Source organism: Pelobates fuscus, chromosome 2 (assembly GCF_036172605.1).
Source record: "Pelobates fuscus isolate aPelFus1 chromosome 2, aPelFus1.pri, whole genome shotgun sequence".
Lineage (NCBI taxonomy): Eukaryota > Metazoa > Chordata > Amphibia > Anura > Pelobatidae > Pelobates > Pelobates fuscus.
In genome coordinates, this window is record NC_086318.1 from 398614863 (window position 1) to 398637234 (window position 22372).

Sequence of the window (22372 nt, forward strand, 5' to 3'; positions counted from 1 at the left end):
AAGTTAATCAAGTATTTTTTCCAATTATACCTGTTACTAGTAGCATTTTAATTTTATTCTTTATTTTTGTAGTGCACGTGATAACAGACAAGCTTGCGATACCACGACAGTAGTTGCAAGCAATTAAAAAACAGAGATAATATTGGCATGGTATCAGAAACATTGGCACTTTTTTTTATGGCCAAGATAATATAAGATAACATCATGAAGGGCTGACATGACCAAGTGATGGTCTACTAGGTCTCAGAAAAATCTAAGAGTAATAACTAAACCAGGCATAGGCAACCTTTGGCACTCCAGATGTTTTGGACTACACCTCCCATGATGCTTTGCCAGCATTATGGGTGTAAGAGCATTATGGGAGATGTTGTTCAAAACATCTGGAGTGCCTAAGGTTGCCTATCCCTGAACTAGGTTGGAAGTGAAAGAGTGAAGGCTAGTATATCATGTTAGGTGTACTTGTCTGATCGTATAGTAAGAGATAGTATCAGAAACAATGAAAGCCCTCCAGATATGAGAAAGACAAGGTAGGTACTTATGAAATTAAACATGCTGAACTTGCTTGTATTGTAACAGGCTACATCACAGTAACTGCTAGTAACTATAAGTGAGTAGGGCCATGGTGGCAATCACCAGGATGGTTAGATAAACCCAGGGAGTAGCAGTTAAGGCTGGACAGAGCAGCAATGCACATCTCCTTCATCGACACATCAAGCCTTCACCCAATACCTATAGTGGCTATGGGAGTCTTGTAATGAGGCAGAGTCCCATCACTTCAAAGCTGGCCCCAGGCCTCAACAAGTGCCCATGTACAGTTCTCACTGCTGCGTTCACTCTCTGCACCACTAGCGCGGTCGTGAGATCGATGTTGCTCCATCCAAGGGTGTGGGATGGGCGTCGGGGTTATCCCCATCCGGGCCTCCAGCTTAGGAAGGCAGTAGCAGGTGTTGGACGATTTGGAATGTGAGTGGACAAGCTTGAGGTGGGCTTTCTTCCCCTTTGCCTTCTTACCATCAAGAGCTTTTCGCGGCTACCGTTTAGTGCCAACCATTGGGTGTTCAATGTTGGGAGGCAAGCTCAGCCGCATGCCATCACTCCACGGCTTCTCCATCACTTGGCGGGGTTGTTGTGCCCTCAGACCTTTGCCGGGGTGGTGGTCTTGCTCAGAAGCCCGGTCTTCCGGCGGAGCAGATGTTGCAGGGATACGGGTTCAGTTCTGAATGTGAACCCAAAACTCCTGGCATATCTTATTAAAACAAACATTGAAGCGTGCCTGCCAGCACTGGCTCTCCGAGTCTTCAGGAGACAGTGTAGCCCATGCACGGCGACCATCTTAGGCTTGCCACGTGGTGCTGGTGTGTTCAGGTCGATGGGAGACTCCGCTGGTGCATGGAGGGTAGTTCCCTCAGCGGGGTCCAGAGGGGGGGTTGCAGGGCTTCATGTTTGATGCGGGTCCAGCGCTGGGAGATCGGCCGCACCCCCCACTCACCGAGCCGTCAGGCATGGTAGGCTGCACAGACGGACATCGCGTATACTCAGCTGAGCCTTTATAATCAGGTGTGCTCGAAGTGTTCCCTCTCACAGTGCCCATTTGCTGCTCACTTAAGGCTGTGCTCTCTGTGGTATAGGGCATTAATAGCCTATATTTAGCTTGGTTGGGCAGGAGCTGAGATGAAACACGTCTGGCCATCTTGGCTGTCAGGCCCCGCCCACCTACTGGTAGCATTTTTAATGTAATTTTTGGTTGTTGACTTGCGATCTGTCTGTTTTGGTTTGTTTGCAGCTTTCTTAGTGTGTCTCAAAGGTAATGGGTAATTCAACATGGAAGCCTTTTTTTACTATAGATAGAGGGGTATCCGTAGCATCTCACTGATTACACCCACCACGGTCAAATCATCAGCGGTTGTTAAATTTCTTGAGCAAAAGGATCTGTTTCCTTAGAATCAGGAGTAATTATCTGTGTATAAAACAGTGATCCATCACAGCAGATATATATATGGCTTATGCAATGTATGATCATATAATATAAATGTAAAATCTGTCATCATTGAAGTTGCTGTTTAGTGGATAAGTGAGTGCGCTGGATCTTGTGTATCGTATGAATTGACCCCCAGCAGTACCCCATTTATGCATGCCCAGGGGGAGGGGCTTAATCTACCAGTTGATTGATAGCGGTACACTTGGACTCAAGCTTAAATGAACATTCTGTAAATGAATATAATACTAGTTTTGTTGTTGACCATCTGACTCCAACTGTATCACAGTATATATAGCCTCATTTCTAAAACAACTTAGTGGTATCTATACATATAATTATTTCATATACATGAATGTAAATGGCTTTGTCATAACACATAATGACAAAGCTGTATATAACTTGTATTGATCATGTTAAAATATACTCAGGATTTCCTTTTTTATTAAAAACAGGTTTCCATCCACATGTTGGCATTTTGGGTATATAGCATCGTTAGTGAGGTCAAGGAAACATTTCTGATTTCCTGTACAGAAGAATTCTGCTCTGCAAATCATATACTCTGATATTCTCTGAAAGTAACTGTAACTGAATGTTTGAGAGTCTTGAATAAATTCAAAAAGGCTACCTCCATGCTGAAAATCTAAATTTCAAGTGGTCAAGTAGTAATTCCACTCGAACTATGGTTCAGTTTGGATAGATACAAAATATTATTAATTTGTTTGCACTAATGTTTTAAAATGATTTATGGGAAAACATTTTCATCTGACAATGCTGGTTTAAGAGCAACGGTTATTGCAATATTGATGATAGAATACACCAGTTCTAATATATTTATAATAGGTTAGTAATTAGTATAATGTTTGATAGGAACAAAGTGGTGGCTAACATACTTTTAAAGATGTCGGAGGCCTCTGGTACAAACTGAAATGTATTTTTCTATCTCAGGCTCAGATAAGTGGACCTCAGCTGAAAAGAAGAATTTTAATAAGGCTTTAAACACCTGCAGCAAAGATTTCTTCCATGTCCAAAAGATGGTAAAAATCTCATTTCATTTTCTTTTAGTATGTACATGATGAGTAGAAAAGAATTCAAACAAGGGATGAACTTTTGTGAAAATATATTATTTTGTAGGTCATACTTAGAGGACATTCCAGACCTCAAAACACTTCAGCTTGCTAAAGTGCTTTATGTATGAAGAGTGTGTCCTGTTTTCTTCATTTTACAAAAAACTGTAGATTTCAATAGAAATTGACCACTTTTACACTCTTCCTCCAGCTGCCAGTCAGATGAAATGTCCTGTCACTTCCTGGTTTGGTTAGCTCAGTGAAGCTAAGCTCAAGAGGCAGCAAATGCCCAGAGCATCTGCCTTGCAAAGACTTCTCATTGAGCTGAATTGGGAAGTCTATGATTGGAAAGCCACAGAAAGTCTGGGCAGGGTTAGAAGGGGAGGGCTGGCAAAGGCAGCAGATAAGTGAACTGCAGGTTTAGCAAGCTGTTTTACGTATACCCCAATGGAAGAATGCATAATAAAATGTATGCATGAGTTAATTAAGGACATATCTACTAAATAGTGTTGTTGTTTTTTTATTTTACAGTGGAGTGTCCCTTTTAACCCCTTAAGGACACATGACGGAAATATTCCCATGATTCCCTTTTATTCCAGAAGCTGTGTCCTTAAGGGGTTAATAGCTGATAATGTGTATTAAGTTTTTGTATACATATAATGTGTTGGTTCAAAATACTTCTCTGTATTTTGCTTCTGTTTAATACATGGATTTGAGGAACAAAAGTTTTCATAAGAGTGGCCAACTAAACCCAACTCATTTTATCACCGTAATGTAGGATATGGGTGGCCAACGAAAATAAATAATATGGCAACAATGTCTGTGGGAGGAAGGAGATAATATTTTTATACCAAGTATTATACAATAAGAATATACCGTAACTGCTTCTTTCCTATGGGCAATTCAAGTCATTACAGTGTTTAATGCTATCCAGCAAATGATCAAATTAATATTGCATTTATTGGCTTTCTGATTTAATTGCAGATTAAGTCAAAGACTGTGTCACAATGTGTTGAGTATTACTACACGTGGAAAAAGATCATACGCATGGGACGAAGGCAAAGAACCAGACTTCCTGAAGTTAATGAAGAAGACACGGTAAATTAACTTGAAGACAGTTACATTAACATGACATATCTGACATAAAAAAATTAGTAGAAATAACCCAACCTCAGTACACAGCAACATCTGCTTCTCCAACTATTGTCTCTTACAACATTGCTCGATAACTGGCAGACTGACATCCCATGTTTCATGGCAGTTGGTTACCCACAGGATTCACAAGTGTGAATTTAATTCACTAGATTTTGAGTTGCATTTCACATGATGCTTAGCCAGTCTTAACCTTAACCATCCTTGATATATAAAATTCCAAAATGTAACACTCCCTGTTCATGTATGGAAGAGTTAGTGAGAACGTGTTGTCAGTTAAAAAACGTAATTTCTTGTTTGATGCCTGACTTTTCATTTTTGGGTGATATATATCTATTTGTATGCCAATGTGGCAAAAACAGCATAGTGTGGTCGTTATAGAGAAAAATGTATTTCTTAGTTATAAGATGTTAGCAGCAATATAGGTCAGAGTGATCCAGTAGATGTGATCTGCTTGGATTTCGCTGAGGCTTTTGATATAGGTCCACAGAAAAGGTTACTAGTATAATTAAAATCAGTTGGTTTCTAGGAAAAATTGTGTTCTTGGATAGAACATTGGCTTAAAGATAGAGTACAGAGAGTAGTTCTAAATGGAACATTTTCAAATTGGACAAAATTGGTTAGTGTTTTTTCCTGGTACAACTTCTCTTTAATATGTTTATAAATCATCTTGAAGGGGCATTGGAAGTCATTTGTTGGTGTTTGCAGATGACACAAAAGTATAAAATACAGTCTGAACATGACATAAGGATTTGGATACACTGGGGGACTGGGCAGACAAGTGGCAGATGAGATTTCGAGAAATGTAAAGTCATGCATTTTGGAATAAGGAACCCACAAGCCACTTATACATTAGGTGGGTTTGTGTTAGGGATAACATTACATGGAAAGAACTTGGGAACAATTATAGATCACAAACTAGGAAACAGTATGCGATGTCGGTCTGCTGTAAGGTGCTTTTGTGTATTAAAATGAGTTTTGATTCACCTGTTCCAAATATAATTGAGAATTCAAGGATATAATTGTATGTATACAGGTTGTTGATCCACGGAAAAATCTGATTGCCATTGTGTAATCAGGAAGGATTTTCCCTCTTTTTGTTTCATTATTGGAAATGGCTACTATTGGTGGGGGTGGTATACCTTCCTTTGGATCAACAGCATTAAACAATGGGCTTGGGGGTTGAACTTGATGGACTTTAGTCTCTTTTTTTCAAACTAAACAACTACGTAATAATAATAGTAATAATAATCTGGGCTGCCATCAGACATTTTGGGGGCCCTGACGCAGCCCAAAGTCGGGGCCCCCGGGGCCCACCCCTGAGACCCACCTCCAAGCCTGCCCACATGGCCTGCCCCCGAGCCTAAGTCCACCCATAAGGAAGAAGTGTGTGTGCACTGAATTTGGTGTGTGTAGTGGATGTAGAATGTGTGTAGTGGATGCAAAGTACTTGAGTAAAGTGGACGTGGTGTGTGTTGTGGATGCCATGTTTATAGTGGATGCAGATTTTATGTTTTTGTGTATTAGAAGCAGAGTGTGTTTCTGTAGTGGATAGAGTGTATGGTAGTATAGTAGATGTAGTGTGTATAGTGAATGCAGAGTGCGTGTTTGTGTAATGGATGTAGTGTGTGTATAGTGAATGCAGAGTGTGTGTTTGTGTAGTGGTTGTAGTGTGTGTATAGTGAATGCAAAATGTGTGTTTGTGTAGTGGATGTAGTGTGTGTGTGTATAGTGAATACAGTGTGTTTGTGTAGCAGATGTAGTTTTTGTGTGTATAGTGAATGCAGAGTGTGCATAATGAATGCAGACTGTGTGTTTGTGTTGTGGATGTAGTGTGTGTGTGGTGAATGCAGTTTGCGTGTTTGTGTAGTTGAGGTGTGTTTGTATAGTGAATCCTTTGTGTATAGTGAATGTGATGTGTGTGTTTGTGTAGTGGATGCTGTGTGTGTTTGTGTAGTAGATGTTGTGTGCGTTTGTGGAGTGAATGCAGTTTGTGTGTGTGTGTGTGTGTGTGTGTGTAGTGGATGTCTTTATGTTTGACAAATGCAGTGGGGTATTTTTTTTTTCTTCTAATTTTGATCAATTTAAAAAAAAAATGTATTCCCCCCTCCCCCCCCTGCCTCTTACCTATAGACATTGGATTCCCTGGTGGTCCAGTCGGTGGCTCAGCTGGTTGGGCCAGCAAAGAGGGACCCTGCAGTCTTCATCTTTCCCCTCCGGGCAAAACTTATTTGCGAGCCTGGCATGCATTCTGTGTAGCGGAGCGTTGTCGTGGCAACCCGCGGCAACGCTTTACAGCCACGGCTCGCAAGAGTGCCGGAGGTCAATGTGAAGCCAGCAAGGCCCAAAGATATATATATATATATATATATATATATATGTAACCCCTATATATATATATATATATAGCTCATTGAAGGGCCGGGGGTACGGACACACAGAGCATTACCAGTACAGTCCGGGGCACCCAGGACCGCCGGGCCTGTGACAACCATCCAGGATGTCACCCCCTGATGGCGGCCCTGATAATAATATCAAAGTATATAATGACGAATGGTCCATTTAGCTTGTCTCCAGTTTTGTAGAATGTCCTGGGGTCCAGTTGTTATAAAAAGAAACCCACATGAAATCTTTGGGAATGTATGCCCCTTAACCTATGGTTACATTTGTAAAGGGAGAAATGGGTCTGGTACCTCACTTCTCCTAAACAAGGCAGAAAGATAGAACAGCTATAATAGAGTAAGCTTGATCAAAGAGGAGCAAGCTGAAGTTTGAGATGGTCAGTAGGTAATGAAAGATTCCTAGTGTAACCAAAACACAATCAGGCAGTAGTCAGTGTTCACAAACCTACAGTATTTTCCTACATGTAGAGTTAAACGGACACTACATTGACCAATCCTGATAGCTAAACATCATATAGCGATGGCTAGTGTGGGCATCTTAGATGTTTGGGAAAAATATTTTACATCATATTCATCATGGTGCCACGTTAGAAATCACTGATCATTGTTCATTACCTGTGTCTTGTGAAATGAATCTGTTTTCTTACCAATTTTAGTTTAAAGAGGTGGGACTCGAAAAAAACGCCACAAGTCTACCTGTGAAGAAAGTATTTTTCAGAACGTAAATTAATACCTTTGTCTGCGGTCAATGACAGAAGGAAGTGGAATTGTGGGGAAATACTGTTCTATGAAAAAAGAACTTTAATTGCCGTCAGATTTCAGAGCTTAAAACATCTGATCAAAGGGAATGGAAATAAGGCAGGAAGTAACCATATAATTTCCTGCACAGAATTCAGCAACCCTGTACACATTATCATGATATTACAAAGCAGCAGAAACTAGAATAAAAATACTCAAATTGCCCCAATATTGGGAAGAGTGGCTTTTGGAAAATTCCCACCGTACGACTGGACATTCGTACATAGACATCCAATCAGGGAGAGTACATAGAGATGGATAAACAATTCACTGACACTCCTTTTTGTTTTGCAAGTGTATAATTAAAATCGTTTTATTCTTAACCGTTCCTAATCAGTGGAACTGATATGTGCTGTTTACACTGCTAGGTTTGATTTGTAGCTGTCCGTTACAAAATAGCATAACATGTTGCCTCAAACCTTTGCAACGAGTATTTCGCTGTACCTTGAACTTTAAATATAAATGCATTGTCAGGGTTGCTCACTAAAGAGAGAATTTTAAGTGAATTTAAAATTTAAGGTCAGAGTAACCAAACTTAAAGTATAGTTAACTTAGATATTGTTTTCCATTTCAGCTATTTTTTTTTTTTTGGGGGGGGGCATTTTTATTTTATTAGTAAAAAACAGAGATATAAGATGGCGCTAGCAGTTAATTATAATGTATTAAAATATCATATATAAAACCAGTGCAGCACACATAGATAACCACCCAAGTGTATAGTCACTGTATAACACTTACATACAAGGATAAAAGGAAAGAGGGCGGTGGTTGCGCACACAATGAATGATATCCTTAGTCTTAAGTGAAAATCCCTAGGTTCTGTAAATATAAAAAACCATCATAGGGCAGTACATCTCAGACCAAATAAAGTATAAGAAAAACTTGGAAAACTCACAATATTTAGAGCCTTTCTGAGTTGGCTCTAAACTTTTAAAGCAGTTTTGTCAATCTGGTGCAGGTAATGCAATATAGGTCCCTTGGAAAACGTCAGGAGTCTTCTTTGTATAAAAATCAGGAACCAGGATCACCAGATGAGTAAAAGGTAAATACTTTAATTAGAACATAAAAAATATATAAAGCACAACGCGTTTCGACCTAGTCCAATAGGTCTTCCTCAGGTGCATAACATAAGACAGACTAACAACATTCTTATATACCATGCATAATAAATATAATTACTGATAAACATTAGCAGCTGTGAAGTCCGTCCCTAAGTCCATATAAGGAGTGTTTCTTTTTTTTTTTTTTTAATTCTTTATTTTTGTTATGCAATGGTTAAACAAACGCTCTTGCTATGCCCCAACAGCGTAACAAGAATTATGAAATACAAACGATTTCAGGGTATACGATAGTCTTGCACATTTTTTTTTAAATAACTGAGTCTCAAACTTGTTGTCCATGTCCTAATGTAACGTTATGTAAGTTATGTTATCTGGGTCAGTTGGACATGTGCGTGGCTCTCTGAGAATAATGTTGAAAGCGGGCCTTTTAAATGCAAGAACAAAAAGGTAGTGTTACTCATGAAAAGTCACAGCTAAGCAGTCAGATAAACACATTGTTTGCTAGGCAAGCTGGCATGTCGGCTTGATGTAAGTGGGCGATAGGGTCTAGTTTGCCCGTGTAGTTGTGTGGTCGCAAGGTCATGTGTAAAAGTCCGTCAAGTGTTGTTCGTCTAACGGCCTGTGCAAGCCGGTCAAGCATTGAGTCCTGCAATATTACTTAGCCCACGCCAGCTGCTGGTATATGATTGTCCCCCAAGGCAGCTTTGGAATTCAGGAGGTCGGTAGAGTGCTGCAAAAGTCCCTGAGTGTCCTTGTGTGTGTTTAGTCCCTTAGCCTCCCGGTCGGGAAACTCGGGCCCCGTTTCAGCTTGTGCCGGAGCAGGTCTCTTGTCAGCCAGTCCAGGGTTGTGTCTTTGCTGTCTGCGCCGCTGGGGTCGTGCCTTCCGGGTTGCTGTAGCCGCAGTTCGAGCTTGGTGATGTCGAGAAGTCCCAGCATGTAAGCGGCTTTTGTGCTTCTGTTGCTCATTATGGCATCGGGTGGGAGTTGCGGTGGCAGCCCGTCGCGGGGAGTTGCGGCTCGTTATCTGGTCCTGTTTCCCCGAGAGGCATGCCTTCTTGCTGCGTGCTGGATCTTGATAAGGCTGCTGAGGTGAGTCCTCGGGCGGTTGTGGTGTGTCAGGGTGAGGGGGTGTCAGCGGGTGGTCCTGTGCTGCACTCGAGGGTGTCTCCCTCTCTGTCGGCTGCCTGTGGTCCCTCTCACCTCCTCTCCTAAGGTTTTGCCGCCCTTTCATAGCACGGTTCTGCAGTTTCTCCCAGAATTTTGTGAGTATGTCATCAAGGCATTTCCCGAGATCGTCGCTGTTGTCAGCGTGTTGCCTTGGGGTTGCGGGCTGGTTTCGCTGTCGTATTTGTCGCTCTGCCGCCATTTTACCTGTGCCTCGTGTGTCGCCGGCCCAGGAGTTTGTACACAGTTGAGGTGTCGCTGTAAGTGGGTCGCTCTGGGCTCACAGCGAGGACCGGGATATCCCCCACCGGTCCCGGGGGGGGGGGGGGGTGTAGAAAACTTGAGGGTTGAGGTGATCCTGTAGCAGGTAGGGGGAGAGGAGAGTGGCCGTCTCTCCCCTGCACACCGTCCCGCAGGCCTCAGTTACCGCTGCTTGGGTTCCCGGGTGGTCAGAGTAATGAATTGGGTGTCCAAAGATGTGTCCGGGTGTCCCCAGTGCGGCTCTAACCCCTCAGAGTGGATCTGTGCCAAATATTGGGGTGTTCACCCCCGAAAACAGGCAGTTTGTGCAGGAGCTTGGTTTAGGCACGTCCACTCAGCTCAGAAGCTAGGCTCCGCCCCCCCATTTCAGCTATTTTGATCTTAAATCTGAAATTCACTTCTAATTTTCTTTTTAGTAAATAGTAAATCGTAAATCTGTTTAGACATTCAAGTATGTACACAGTAATAATACTTGGGCCTATCTATGTTCGCTATTTTTCTGTTCTAGACGAGCGTTGATGACATAGAGGAGGATGAAGATCTGGAAGAAAGAAAATGTGAAGAAGATGTTGAACAAGTGCTAAAATCTCCAGAACCGCTGCAGACAGCAGATCTGAATCAACCGGTGGTTCAGAATCTCGGCCCACCTATTGGATCGTTCATCTGTGAAATGGGCAACTGTGGAGCTGTAAGTTGCAATGCAACTTTTCCTAGTATGGTCCGTCTGTCTCCATGTTGACACATCACAGAATAATGTGAACGACTTCATCATGTCGATTAATGACAGTAGCACCCCAACCTGCAGTTACTGAGAGTATCTGAATAGCATTGCAGTCTGAACTAAAATTATAAAGTAGAGCGGACTTTTACTAAATTTACTTGGATTCTAGAGGTTCTTTTTTTTCCAGACAATTAAAACATGATGTGGTTTTACCCAGGTGGAAATAAAACAAGAAGTTTTTCCTACCACAATAAAATGTGCTTGCTATGAAATATAAAGTTAGAAGCTGTTTGTAAATTAGGTTAATAATTGGTCTGAATGACAGAGGATTAGCCAGGAGTGCACTGGTTGCTGACAAAAGAAATATTGATTTAAACATCTATTGTACGTCTTTTAAAGTTCCTTATTTTCCCTAAGGTCAGGGTTTGCAACCTATGGTGCTGGGAGGCTGTCGGTGAGTCGTGGGTAATGTAGTACTTTCAATGGACTTGTGATTTCACAACTGTTAACCATACACCTACGAATTGTTGAACTGCAATTCCCATGATTCTCTGCTAACCGCACAACCACACGTTATTGTTGTGACTTGAGTGTTTACTGGTGTTGTAGTTGCTATATGATTACTTTCATTTTTAAACAGTTTAAAGGGACACTATAGTCACCTGAACAACTTTAGCTTAATAAAGCAGTTTTGGTGTATAGAACATGCCCCTGCAGCCTCACTGCTCAATCCTTTGTTTATGAACCCTAGTCACACCTCCCTGCATGTGACTTGCACAGCCTTCATAAACACTTCTTGTAAAGAGTCATCTAAAGTTTATCCTTCCTTTATTGCAAGTTATGTTTAATTTAGATTTCCTTATCCCCTGCTAATAGCTTGCAAGATCCTGCAAGAGTATGTGATTAAAGTTAAATTTACAGAGCAAGAGACAACATTGTTTAAGGTAAATTACATCTGATTGAAAGTGAAAACTGTTTGTTTTTTTTCATGCAGGCTGTCAATCATAGCCAGGGGAGGTGTGAAAAGGGCTGTATAAACAGAAACAAAGTGATTTAACTGCTAAAGGGCAGTGAATTGAGCAGTATAAACCTGAGAAGCATGATCTATACACTAAAACTGTGTCATTAAGCTAAAGATGTTTAGGTGACTATAGTGTCCCTTTAACTTGTCTAACCTAATAATATTAAAAGAAAGAAATGAAATAGATTAAAGGTGCAAACAAAATGCCACATGTATATGATTTTCTTACAAGTGTGATCTCGTTGATTTGATCATTGTCGTGACAGCCTCTGATACTGAAACTTGATGTCACCACTGTCTGTAATTGCAGGTATTTTGCTCCAGACAAGCTTTGAATGGCCATGCGCGTGTTCATGGAGGAACAAATGTACCAGCCAGAATATTAACAGTCACACCTACATCCAGGCAGAAATCAAGCACTCCAAGTGGGCACTGTTCCATGAAAAGCTCTCCGGCACATAGCACCACCAGTGGCGAAACAGATGCAGCTACAATTTTCCCTTGCAAAGTGTGTGGCAAGTAAGGGAATCCTTTTTTTTATAAAACCTCTAACATTTGAAAATTAAGATTACATTGAAATAGATGACAATAATTGCCAGCTGTGTATTAATTACATATTAACTTTCATGGGACATAATATTATATGGGGATATATGGAACACTCCAAACACCATAACCCCTACAGCTCGATCAGCTTACACTCTCAGCCAACCAGCTAGGTCCTACATGGGTGTATAGGATCCTTTACATTTAAAGTTTCTTATGAGATGCAACTAAATCAGAATTCAAAGATGGATAAGAAATATTCAACAGTAAGCTCTTATTTACTCAGGGGTAACGACCGGCCTTTATCTGACTGGCAATCACTGGGAAAGCAGATGTTAAAAACCACCTAAACTATCCCGTTGGTTTTCAGATTCGTTTCTCAGGCAGTGTGTGTCACACATTTATTTGAAATGGACACTCTAGGACACTCATTGCATTGTACAGATAATCCGTTCAATACAATCTGTTAGAAATTATTCAAAGAGAAAAACACTAAAACTTAACTGGGGGCAGAAACAGTAGACAGATCTCTCCTAGAACAGGAAGAGGCTTCACCAATCAGCCATTATGTTTTTAGCCATGTCTAGGATACATGGGATAAGCTGTTTACCCACCTAGTGAAATTCCACTCATTCCATAAGTTGAGTGGAGCTGATGAATAAACTGATAAGTAGGTGATATCCTGACCACACACGCACATGTGCAATATGTACCTCAACAGCCGTGCAGGCAGCATGCAAACATGCTGGGAGACAGGGACCAGGGTACTCTCTGCATCATAACCTATGCTTTAAGTACAGGCTGTCACTGTGCTTAAAGTGACCCTTATATGGGAAATTAAGGGTGTCAAGGAGGAAGCAGAAACAGGAACCTTATTACATTAAAGGGACACTGTAAGTTATAATGCGTGGAGTCCTCCTGGCATTGTCCCTCCATTCAGTTTAATTTATGTTTGAGCAGTTTAAGTTCTAACTAAGGGACCCTGGTTACCCACAGCCCAGCATCTACTGGAGGTATGGGTAAGGCAAAGTTTAAACACGTCCTTCAAGACATGCCATTTTGAATTGTCACATTTTCATGTGTACTATAAACATAAAATTCAATATTTGGAATTTAATAGACTTGTGTTTGTGATCCTTAATTTAGGGTGTTTTTGAAGATCAAAAGTCGGAACGCTCACATGAAAACGCACAGGCAGCAGGAGGAACAGCAGAGGCAGAAAGCACAGAAAGCTGCCGTGGCAGCGGAGATGGCCGATGCCATCGCTAGGAACATAGATAGGAACATGCCTGCCGAACACAGCTTGCTTCCTTTCGACCACCTCAGCTTGATTAAAACCATAGAGCAAGACTTTGATGATGATGATGTTGCCCAGGATCTAGAAGATGTCCTGGAGGAGACAGAAGTCATGCACTCGGATCTCCTTTTGGATGACGAGGATGTAGATTTACTCCAGGATGGTGCAGATCTGTAGGGAAAATGTCTAAAGACTTTTGGTTACCCATTGGCAGATGAAGGGAGAAATTGCATGAAGTCTAAAGAATGCTGTACAAGTTCTATCGGTTGCATGACTGTGACACTATTGACAGGCACAACCTTCTTAGGATCAAAACAGACCAATACAAATAGTATCTTTAAGGGATTATGCCCATACTTGATGTGATAGAAATGGTACTGGTGTCCAAAGTTGCCTTACTGCCAACCACTTGCTTCAACAGGGTACTGTGACATGGTGTGTTTCATAGAGTAGCACTGCTTAGTTAATTTGGCCTTACTTAAAGGTCATTTCACTTTTTTCTTTTTTTTTTTTTTATGGATCCTTAACAGAATTATAGGTTCAGCTTGTTTGGATCAACACATTAAATGCCAATTTCTACCTCTCTGTCATTTATAAGGGCAAGTCTATGTGCTCTAAAGTTGAGTATTTTCATAGCTGGATGTGAAAAGAGAAAAACAAACAAAGAAAAAAAATCAGATATCTCACTTTAGTCTCATAGTTTTATCAGTGACTGTTAGTTTCCAGTTTGCATTTCCTAACTTGATTTCTTGCTGCCCTGAAGGTAACATCTCTTTGGGCTGGCAACATGGTATCCTAGGTGCCTCTGAGATTTAGAAACAAGTCTTCCCTGGATTCATAGGACCGAGGTAACTGGTAATTGAGAGGTTAGGTTAGCATGCCTTTTACAAGACAAGACTTGAAATCAAAAATGTAAGAAAAGATTTGGAAAATGTCTGGCTTCCTCTACTTGGAATCTTTAGCTTAGGGCTTTATGATTGTACAAGCCGTTTTGGTGGGTTGACTTCTGATTTGGCAGAATTAAGGTAAAAAAAATAGGTGAGTTGGATATTTTATCTGTGTGTATTGTAGCCTTAAATGTGCACATTGGGTTTTAGATCACCATAGCTCAAAATGTAGGAAATTGACTCTTGCTCAGTGTGGTCCTTGTGACATTTAGGTAAGTTCTAAAGGTGCTTCTTGTTAACAAAATCAAACATGTTAAAAAACCCAGAATGTCCTTACTATATCTCCAAAAACAAATATCCCACCTAGGCTAGCAATGTCTAACTTGTTTGTACTAAGGTGGTCATTTTATGACCAGAAGTCCTTCATTTGTAACAAACTATAGAAATCACTTCAGTTGTGTAAGGCACACTGAAAAAATAAATGGCAACAAACACTCACGCTAAGGTGTAGAACGCAGACATCTGAAATTTTGAATGTACCTTAATCCTGGGAGAGGTTCTTATACTGATTGAAACTTGAAATGAAACTGAACTGACAGATTCCCCATGAAGAGAGGAAAAAGCTTTAATCCCCAGAAGACAAGATTGTTATTCAGGTAAAGTAACATACAGCCGGTGCATAAGGAGGAAAGTGCTGAATGAATTCTGACACATTTCGTGTCTGCTTGGGCACTTTTTCAGAGACACATGGCACACAGCTAGCGACAATTCTTCAAAAACGGGTGATAATAAATACAGTGCCGGACTGCTTAACCTAGGGAAATAAAAAGCTTGGTTTAGACAAGATACTGGTCCGGGAATAGGTAATTAGCTGAACTCTCCGTATAATGTGGGTTTTGGTAGATATAATACTCAGCGCTGCCTCAACCGATCCCTAAATGATGGCTTAAGTCATTTCAAGGATAGAGAGGTTAAATGCCTAAACATGGTATGCATGTATTGCAGTAGTATGTGTTCTTCTATATAATTTTTATTGCACTTACCTTACAACATACACTGTTCAATGTTAAAACTACTGGTGTGTTAGGGAGCTATTAACCACTAGCTTGGCAGGCTTTCCATACCAAGGCAGTTTAATGTGAATGGTTGTCTAAAAGGTGTCCTGTATTATTTTATGCGCATACGTCCTTTTGGATATGGCCAATTATGGGAGCCCTACAAGTATTTCCTTTGGAATTTCTTCTTAATGTACGGTATATGACTCTGGCACAACGAAACAATACAAGGCGAATAGCCGAGTTTCCCTCGGGCCTGCTGCACGCCTTCCTTGTATGATGTCATCCTGGAGACATGCCTATCTGCTATCCAGAGCGTTTGGTGGTGTGGATTGACGCTGCACTTCCAAGACTCCTAACCACTAAAATATAGTGATTTTTGGCCACTAAGAAGGGGTGAACTACTGTATGCACTATAACAACTTCAATTAGATGAAATTGTTATAGTGAGTACAGTATAAAATAGCTAAATTAAAAGCACAGCAGACTTGGAGAATTCACTTTAAAATCCAAACAAGTCTCACTTTATTGAATAACCCTGTAAGAGTTGACTAAGAAGCAGTGAAATGGTTCGTTTTCTGGAAATATAACATTGGCTTTATGGAGAGAAATCATTTAGGTATTTTATGTTATTCTTTGGTAAACTTTTCTCCATAACATGCAGTTTACACTAAAACGTATAGTTTCTATTATGCTGCAGGACGAAGACCGAACCTTTACTCTGTGTAGTGATCCTATGGATACGATATTTTTACAAATCTTGACTCGTTTTCGATTTCAGACTGCAGTGGTTTTCCGAAATATTTTTTTCTTAAACGTCTGTTAAACATAAGATTTTCAAATGCATTTCCCCCATGTACCTTAAGCGAATATGCCTTCTATTTCAGTGAATAGGGAAAAGGGTATTTTGATATTTTCTTTTTTTCTTGGTTCTAGGGTTCATTTTCCTGTTAATTGTTTGATTGCCAGAGAGGAGTGAATGCACTGGGGGACGGGGGGGGGGGGCAAATACCTTGGTGCCTTCCTATCTCCTTGAGCACACTTTGGGCTAAGCTGTATCCTGTGTCATAGCATGTAAATAACAAGTTCTGAGAATGTATTTTAGGAGAAAATGAAACTATTTTGAAAAAGTATTTAACTGCTCTTCTATTTTTTCAGTGATAAGGTGTAAATATTTTTTTAAGAATTACAATGATTAAATATATATATATAAAAAAAAAACAATAAGTGTTTGGTTTCTATACACTTATTTAACCCTTTTACAATGCATTTTAGTTTCAGTGAAGCAAAGAAGCTAAGAGGGCAAAGACACCACATTTCATCATCATTAATGTCCATTCTTGTCCTCGGAACTCTTGACAAGCCCGATTGTGATAGATTTGTAAGGGAATATTTACTAAAGCAAGGATTACGTGGCATTCTAAAGGGAATTGCAAATTTAGAACAAAATAGCCATTTTATAATTAGCAGTTGGCTTATCAGTTCTCAGTGAATAAACCTTGTATTATTTAAAATATAACACTATAGCCTAAAGTAACATTGAATTCATTCTTCAGCCAAAAAATAGCCTTCCTTTTTAAAAACTATCAGCATCAGGTTCAACTGCAGAATGCTTTTAACCCAGACAGAGATATTCTCTCCAAAAATGAAAACACTCAGAATAAGTATTTTTGTTTTAAAATGGGCTAATTTAGGCTACAAATCACATAAGTAGAAATATTAGCTATTTTGTTTTGGAATTTGGAATTCCGTTATCAGTTCGGCATTGAATATTCCCTGTTTAGTGATTGACACTAGTATAGTGCTGTGTGCTTGAAATTAATTACTTGATTTCATAGCTGGACTTGAGGACAAACCTTAGGAGCTGTCACAAGGCTGTTGTGAGCCTAACTCCCTGACATTATACTGCCCTTTTATTGTGGTTTTATATCTAGTTTCATGTTATGAGTTATGGACTTTTCGATCGGAGGTCATTTTATTTTTTTACTATGCATTGCAGCAATTTGTTTTTGCATCCAAGTTATATCTGGCAAAAGAAACATTACAAGATGCAACATGATGATTGTGTTCCCCACCCCGAAGAAGGCAGCATTATATTGTTAAAGCTGTACTTGTTATATATATGTATGTAAAGAAAAAATAAAAAGAATTTCATGTTCAGCATATTTGTCATTCATTGCAAAAAAAGTGTGTATGTTTTTTCAGCCACCAAATGTTTTTGGACCGGTCTTGGCCACTATTTATTTTGCCTTTTTTCTTCCTGTTTATGAAAAAAGAAAGATTCAGATTTATCAATGATACTGTATATGGACAGTAGTCTTAAAGGGTTATTATAAGCACCGTAGCCACTTGAGGTTGCTGATGGGGATATGGTTCAATGACCCTAATCAGTGATTTTTTTTTACATTTTGTAAAGACATAGCTTCAGTCAATCAGACAGGCAGAAACTTCACACCTTGGGTTGAGTTATCTCCTCCCAAGAAAGAGAACCAGGTCATGGACTACACAGGTGAGGGGGACCATAGCTGAGCCAAAATCTGTATATATATCAATTCACTAAACAGTAAACATGGCTAGCCAATGTATGGTTGCTATTTATTTTCAGGGAAATGTAAACTAAACAATAGTAGATTTTTTATTTCCATAGGATTAGTGGCAGCACTATAGAAGGGATTTTCATTCTTTGTCCCGTAAATTGTAAGTATTTAGTAACACCCTAAGTCCTCCCCTATAGGGTATAAGCCAAGGACGCTGTAAAGGTTCCCCGGTAAAAACAAATTTACCCTAATACTGCAAAAATATTTTTTACAAAACCATGAAAACTTTTCACTGCCAGTAATCCTATGGAAACATACATTTACGGTGAATAAATATTTTGGTTTTTCACGTGAATACCAGCAGCACTACATCAGGACCTTAGCAACCTGCACTGAAGGATGGGTCTTAATTTATGATGGTTTGAAGCACCTTTAACTTGAAAAAAGCATCTACTAATTAGAATAGTGTCAACTCTGTCAATGCTTAGTAATTAAATGCACAGAAGGCCATGTAGCTGCAGGTTGTAATGCCGATGCTAAAGCCAAGGATAGAGACGGCCCACGTAGAATAAGCCTTAATAGGCACAGGAGACATTTTCCAGAGGGAGTTATAAAATATGGCAGATTTAATCCCTCTTGCAGTAGTAGATTGTAGATTTGATGAACTTTTTTTCACTCCTTATTTCTTTTTTGATAGGGCACAAACTGTTGATTGGCTTGTCGAAACCGAGAAATTTGGTCCAGATAAATCTGTAAGGCACATTTTATATCCAGTGTGTGCAGTTTATGTTCTGGAAGGTTAGAGAGATTCTGACAACATATTGGTAAAGGCAATCTCCTGATATAAATTAGTAAGAAGCCTTAGGTCTAAATGTAGGGAAGAGACTCAAAACCACTTTTTTTTTTTTTATTCTTTATTTTAATTGTGCATGTGATTAACAAGCGTGTTTGCTAAGCCACAACAGCTGGAGCAAACTGAACAGTATACATAGAAAGACATAATTATGGCATTGGTAGCATTGCACAGTTTTAAATCAAGTAATCAGGAGGAACAAATATAGCATGACACTTAGTAAGAGTAAGCAGTAAATAATTAAACTAGGCAAGTTGCTTATGACAGTACATACTGGCTATTTGCTATGCTATCTGCATTTGACAAGGGTTAAGTAGACATGTATAGCACTGTGCATATAATCAAGACAAAGAGTTACTATCTGAGCATGCTGGGATCAACAGTATAAGAGGTGTGTTTTGAAAGGCAGAGAGGAGGCTAGACAGGATAGCAAGAAAACATGAGATTGATTATTGCAAGATGGAATATAATTGCGTTATGTAGCTACTGGGTTATTCCTCTGAATTAGATCTTATAAAGTCCTGAGTGTTCAAGATTATGGCAGAGTTCTTAGAGTCATTCCATATAGTAAGCAGCTTCACAATCATGTAACATATTTAAACTAGACTGTGCATTAGAGGACCTACGTGGGGTTGTTTAGCCAATACCCAGTCCTTGCAGGCTGCTTGCTCTGGAGGATACATGTCCACCTTCCTTGTGAGGGGGCCACCTTTCTCTGGTGTGGGTGCGTTCCCACGCCTTGCTAACTGAACAGGGGTATGTTCCATGTGTTGGGTCAGGGCTTCTCAGAGTACAGGTGCTTGTCCATCGACCCGATGGTCTGTGGGCTTGGGTTTGGCTCTCCTCATATCGCCACCAGTGATTGCCACGAGTAGGTAAGGGGGGTGATTGTGATCCTCTTGCAGGTTTCTCTCGTGCCGGGAAATTTTCAGTGCGCTGAGAGGGAGTCTTGGACGGTGTGCTCGGGGGCCTCTCAAACCGTTCCGAACCTTACTGGGTCGTCTGTGATTTGGCTGGGCCCTGGGTGCCTGCCTCCGCTTTCCCTCCTTTGCCTCTGTGTCAGGGTTCCCAGCGGGTCTCGTTGTGGCTTTGCCTCTCGATACGTAGGGCTGGGGCAGTGTTGCCGTGACCGGCCTCCGCTGTCTGCGATGGCCTTGGGTAGGTGAGATACTGATCCTGGGCCCGCTGGTTATGCGGGCCCAGAAATCACGGCAGATCCTGTCGAATCTGGCCTCAAAGGCCCGCATCCAGTCCCGAGTCTCCTGTCTACTGCAGTGAGGGCTTTTGTATGGCGGCCATCTTGGGACCGCCACGCGGTTTAAGCCTCAAGTGGCTGCAGGCTATACAGGTTGGTGCCGTGCCCAGTGGGGACCGTGATAACCCCCACCGGTCCAAAGGGGGGAGGGGTAGCAAGGTGATTGCGGCTGCCCTTGGACAGTGTGTTCTCTCGCGGGGGATCGGCCACCCCCTCCCGTCGTCAAGCCTGCTGTCCTGGTAGGCAAAAAGGCAGATTAAGCCTCTTGGATCGGAAAATGTGGAGTCCCTGTCGTAGGAGATGCCTGCTGTGCTGTTTCTTAGCTTTTTGTGCTTGTTAAATGCAAGTTTTTAGTCGATTTTAGAGCTGGTTTTTCAAGAATTTGCAGGAGCTCTCAAAAGCACGTCTGGCCAGCTAGCCAGTCAGGCCCTGCCCCTACTCAAAACCACTTTATCCACATGGAGAGCTTGCCCCCATCAAATGAAATTTACCAAGATCGTTGGCAGATGTTATGGCTACTAAGAAGATTATTTTAAAAGACACAACCGGAATCAGAAGGGAACCCTGACTGTCTTCTTTTTTTAAAATACTAAATATTGTGCAGGTTCAGAATCAGAAGGGATATATTGCAGCGTAGCTGATTTCATATCCTGAAATATCAGACCAGAGGACTCTATAGTGTTAGGAATATAGATTTGCATTCCTAACAGTATAGAATCTTTAATACTTCCTTAGAAAGGCGCCATGGTAGAGTCTCCACAAGGGAATAAATTAGACACTAAGTCTGTGATTACCCCATATGCCTACTAGCATTATTCATTAGGTTTCCCCTCTTCCCCTCCTCCCCCCCAAAAAAAATGTTCAAAAGGTGTTTTATAATAAAGATATAGAGCATGTAGTATTTTACAGAACCTCCACTAGATGGCAGTGTTCCCATTATAATAGTATGATTGTAGAGCATGTAGTATTTTACAGAACCTTCACTAGATGGCAGTGTTCCCATTGCAGTAGTATGATTGTAGAGCATGCAGTATTTTACAGAACCTCCACTAGATGGCAGTGTTCCCATTATAGTAGTATGATTGTAGAGCATGTAGTATTTCACAGAACCTCCACTAGATGGCAGTGTTCCCATTATAGTAGTATGATTGTAGAGCATGTAGTATTTCACAGAACCTCCACTAGATGGCAGTGTTCCCATTATAGTAGTATGCTTGTAGAGCGTGTAGTATTTCACAGAACTTCCACTAGATGGCAGTGTTCCCATTATAGTAGTATGATTGTAGAGCATGCAGCATTTTACAGAACCTCCACTAGATGGCAGTGTTCCCATTATAGTAGTATGATTGTAGAGCATGCAGTATTTTACAGAACCTCCACTAGATGGCAGTGTTCCCATTATAGTAGTATGATTGTAGAGCATGTAGTATTTTACAGAACCTCCACTAGATGGCAGTGATCCCATTATAGTAGTATGATTGTAGAGCATGTAGTATTTTACAGAACTTCCACTAGATGGCAGTGTTCCCATTATAGTAGTATGATTGTAGAGCATGCAGTATTTTACAGAACCTCCACTAGATGGCAGTGTTCCCATTATAGTAGTATGATTGTAGAGCATGCAGTATTTTACAGAACCTCCACTAGATGGCAGTGTTCCCATTATAGTAGTATGATTGTAGAGCATGCAGTATTTTACAGAACCTCCACTAGATGGCAGTGTTCCCATTATAGTAGTATGATTGTAGAGCATGTAGTATTTTACAGAACCTCCACTAGATGGCAGTGATCCCATTATAGTAGTATGATTGTAGAGCATGTAGTATTTCACAGAACCTCCACTAGATGGCAGTGTTCCCATTATAGTAGTATGATTGTAGAGCATGTAGTATTTTACAGAACCTCCACTAGATGGCAGTGATCCCATTATAGTAGTATGATTGTAGAGCATGTAGTATTTCACAGAACCTCCAATAGATGGCAGTGTTCCCATTATAGTAGTATGATTGTAGAGCGTGTAGTATTTTACAGAACCTCCACTAGATGGCAGTGTTCCCATTATAGTAGTATGATTGTAGAGCATGCAGTATTTTACAGAACCTCCACTAGATGGCAGTGTTCCCATTATAGTAGTATGATTGTAGAGCATGCAGTATTTTACAGAACCTCCACTAGATGGCAGTGTTCCCATTATAGTAGTATGATTGTAGAGCATGCAGTATTTTACAGAACCTCCACTAGATGGCAGTGTTCCCATTATAGTAGTATGATTGTAGAGCATGTAGTATTTTACAGAACCTCCACTAGATGGCAGTGTTCC

General features: G+C 40.6%; 1 protein-coding gene across 3 annotated transcripts in view; it reads left to right on the forward strand.

The window, feature by feature from the left end:
* Positions 1-14395, forward strand: part of TRERF1 (transcriptional regulating factor 1) — a 170927-nt gene extending 156532 nt beyond the window's left edge. For 2 of the 3 annotated variants that reach the window (XM_063443880.1, XM_063443883.1), the window contains 5 exons: positions 2924-3012; positions 4027-4140; positions 10389-10568; positions 11933-12141; positions 13315-14395. In XM_063443880.1, coding sequence (XP_063299950.1) covers positions 2924-3012; positions 4027-4140; positions 10389-10568; positions 11933-12141; positions 13315-13642 — 920 coding nt within the window. In that variant the 3' untranslated portion in view covers positions 13643-14395. The remainder of the gene's footprint in view (positions 1-2923; positions 3013-4026; positions 4141-10388; positions 10569-11932; positions 12142-13314) is intronic. The other variant, XM_063443881.1, reaches the window with a different exon arrangement.
* The last annotated feature ends 7977 nt before the right edge of the window (positions 14396-22372 follow it).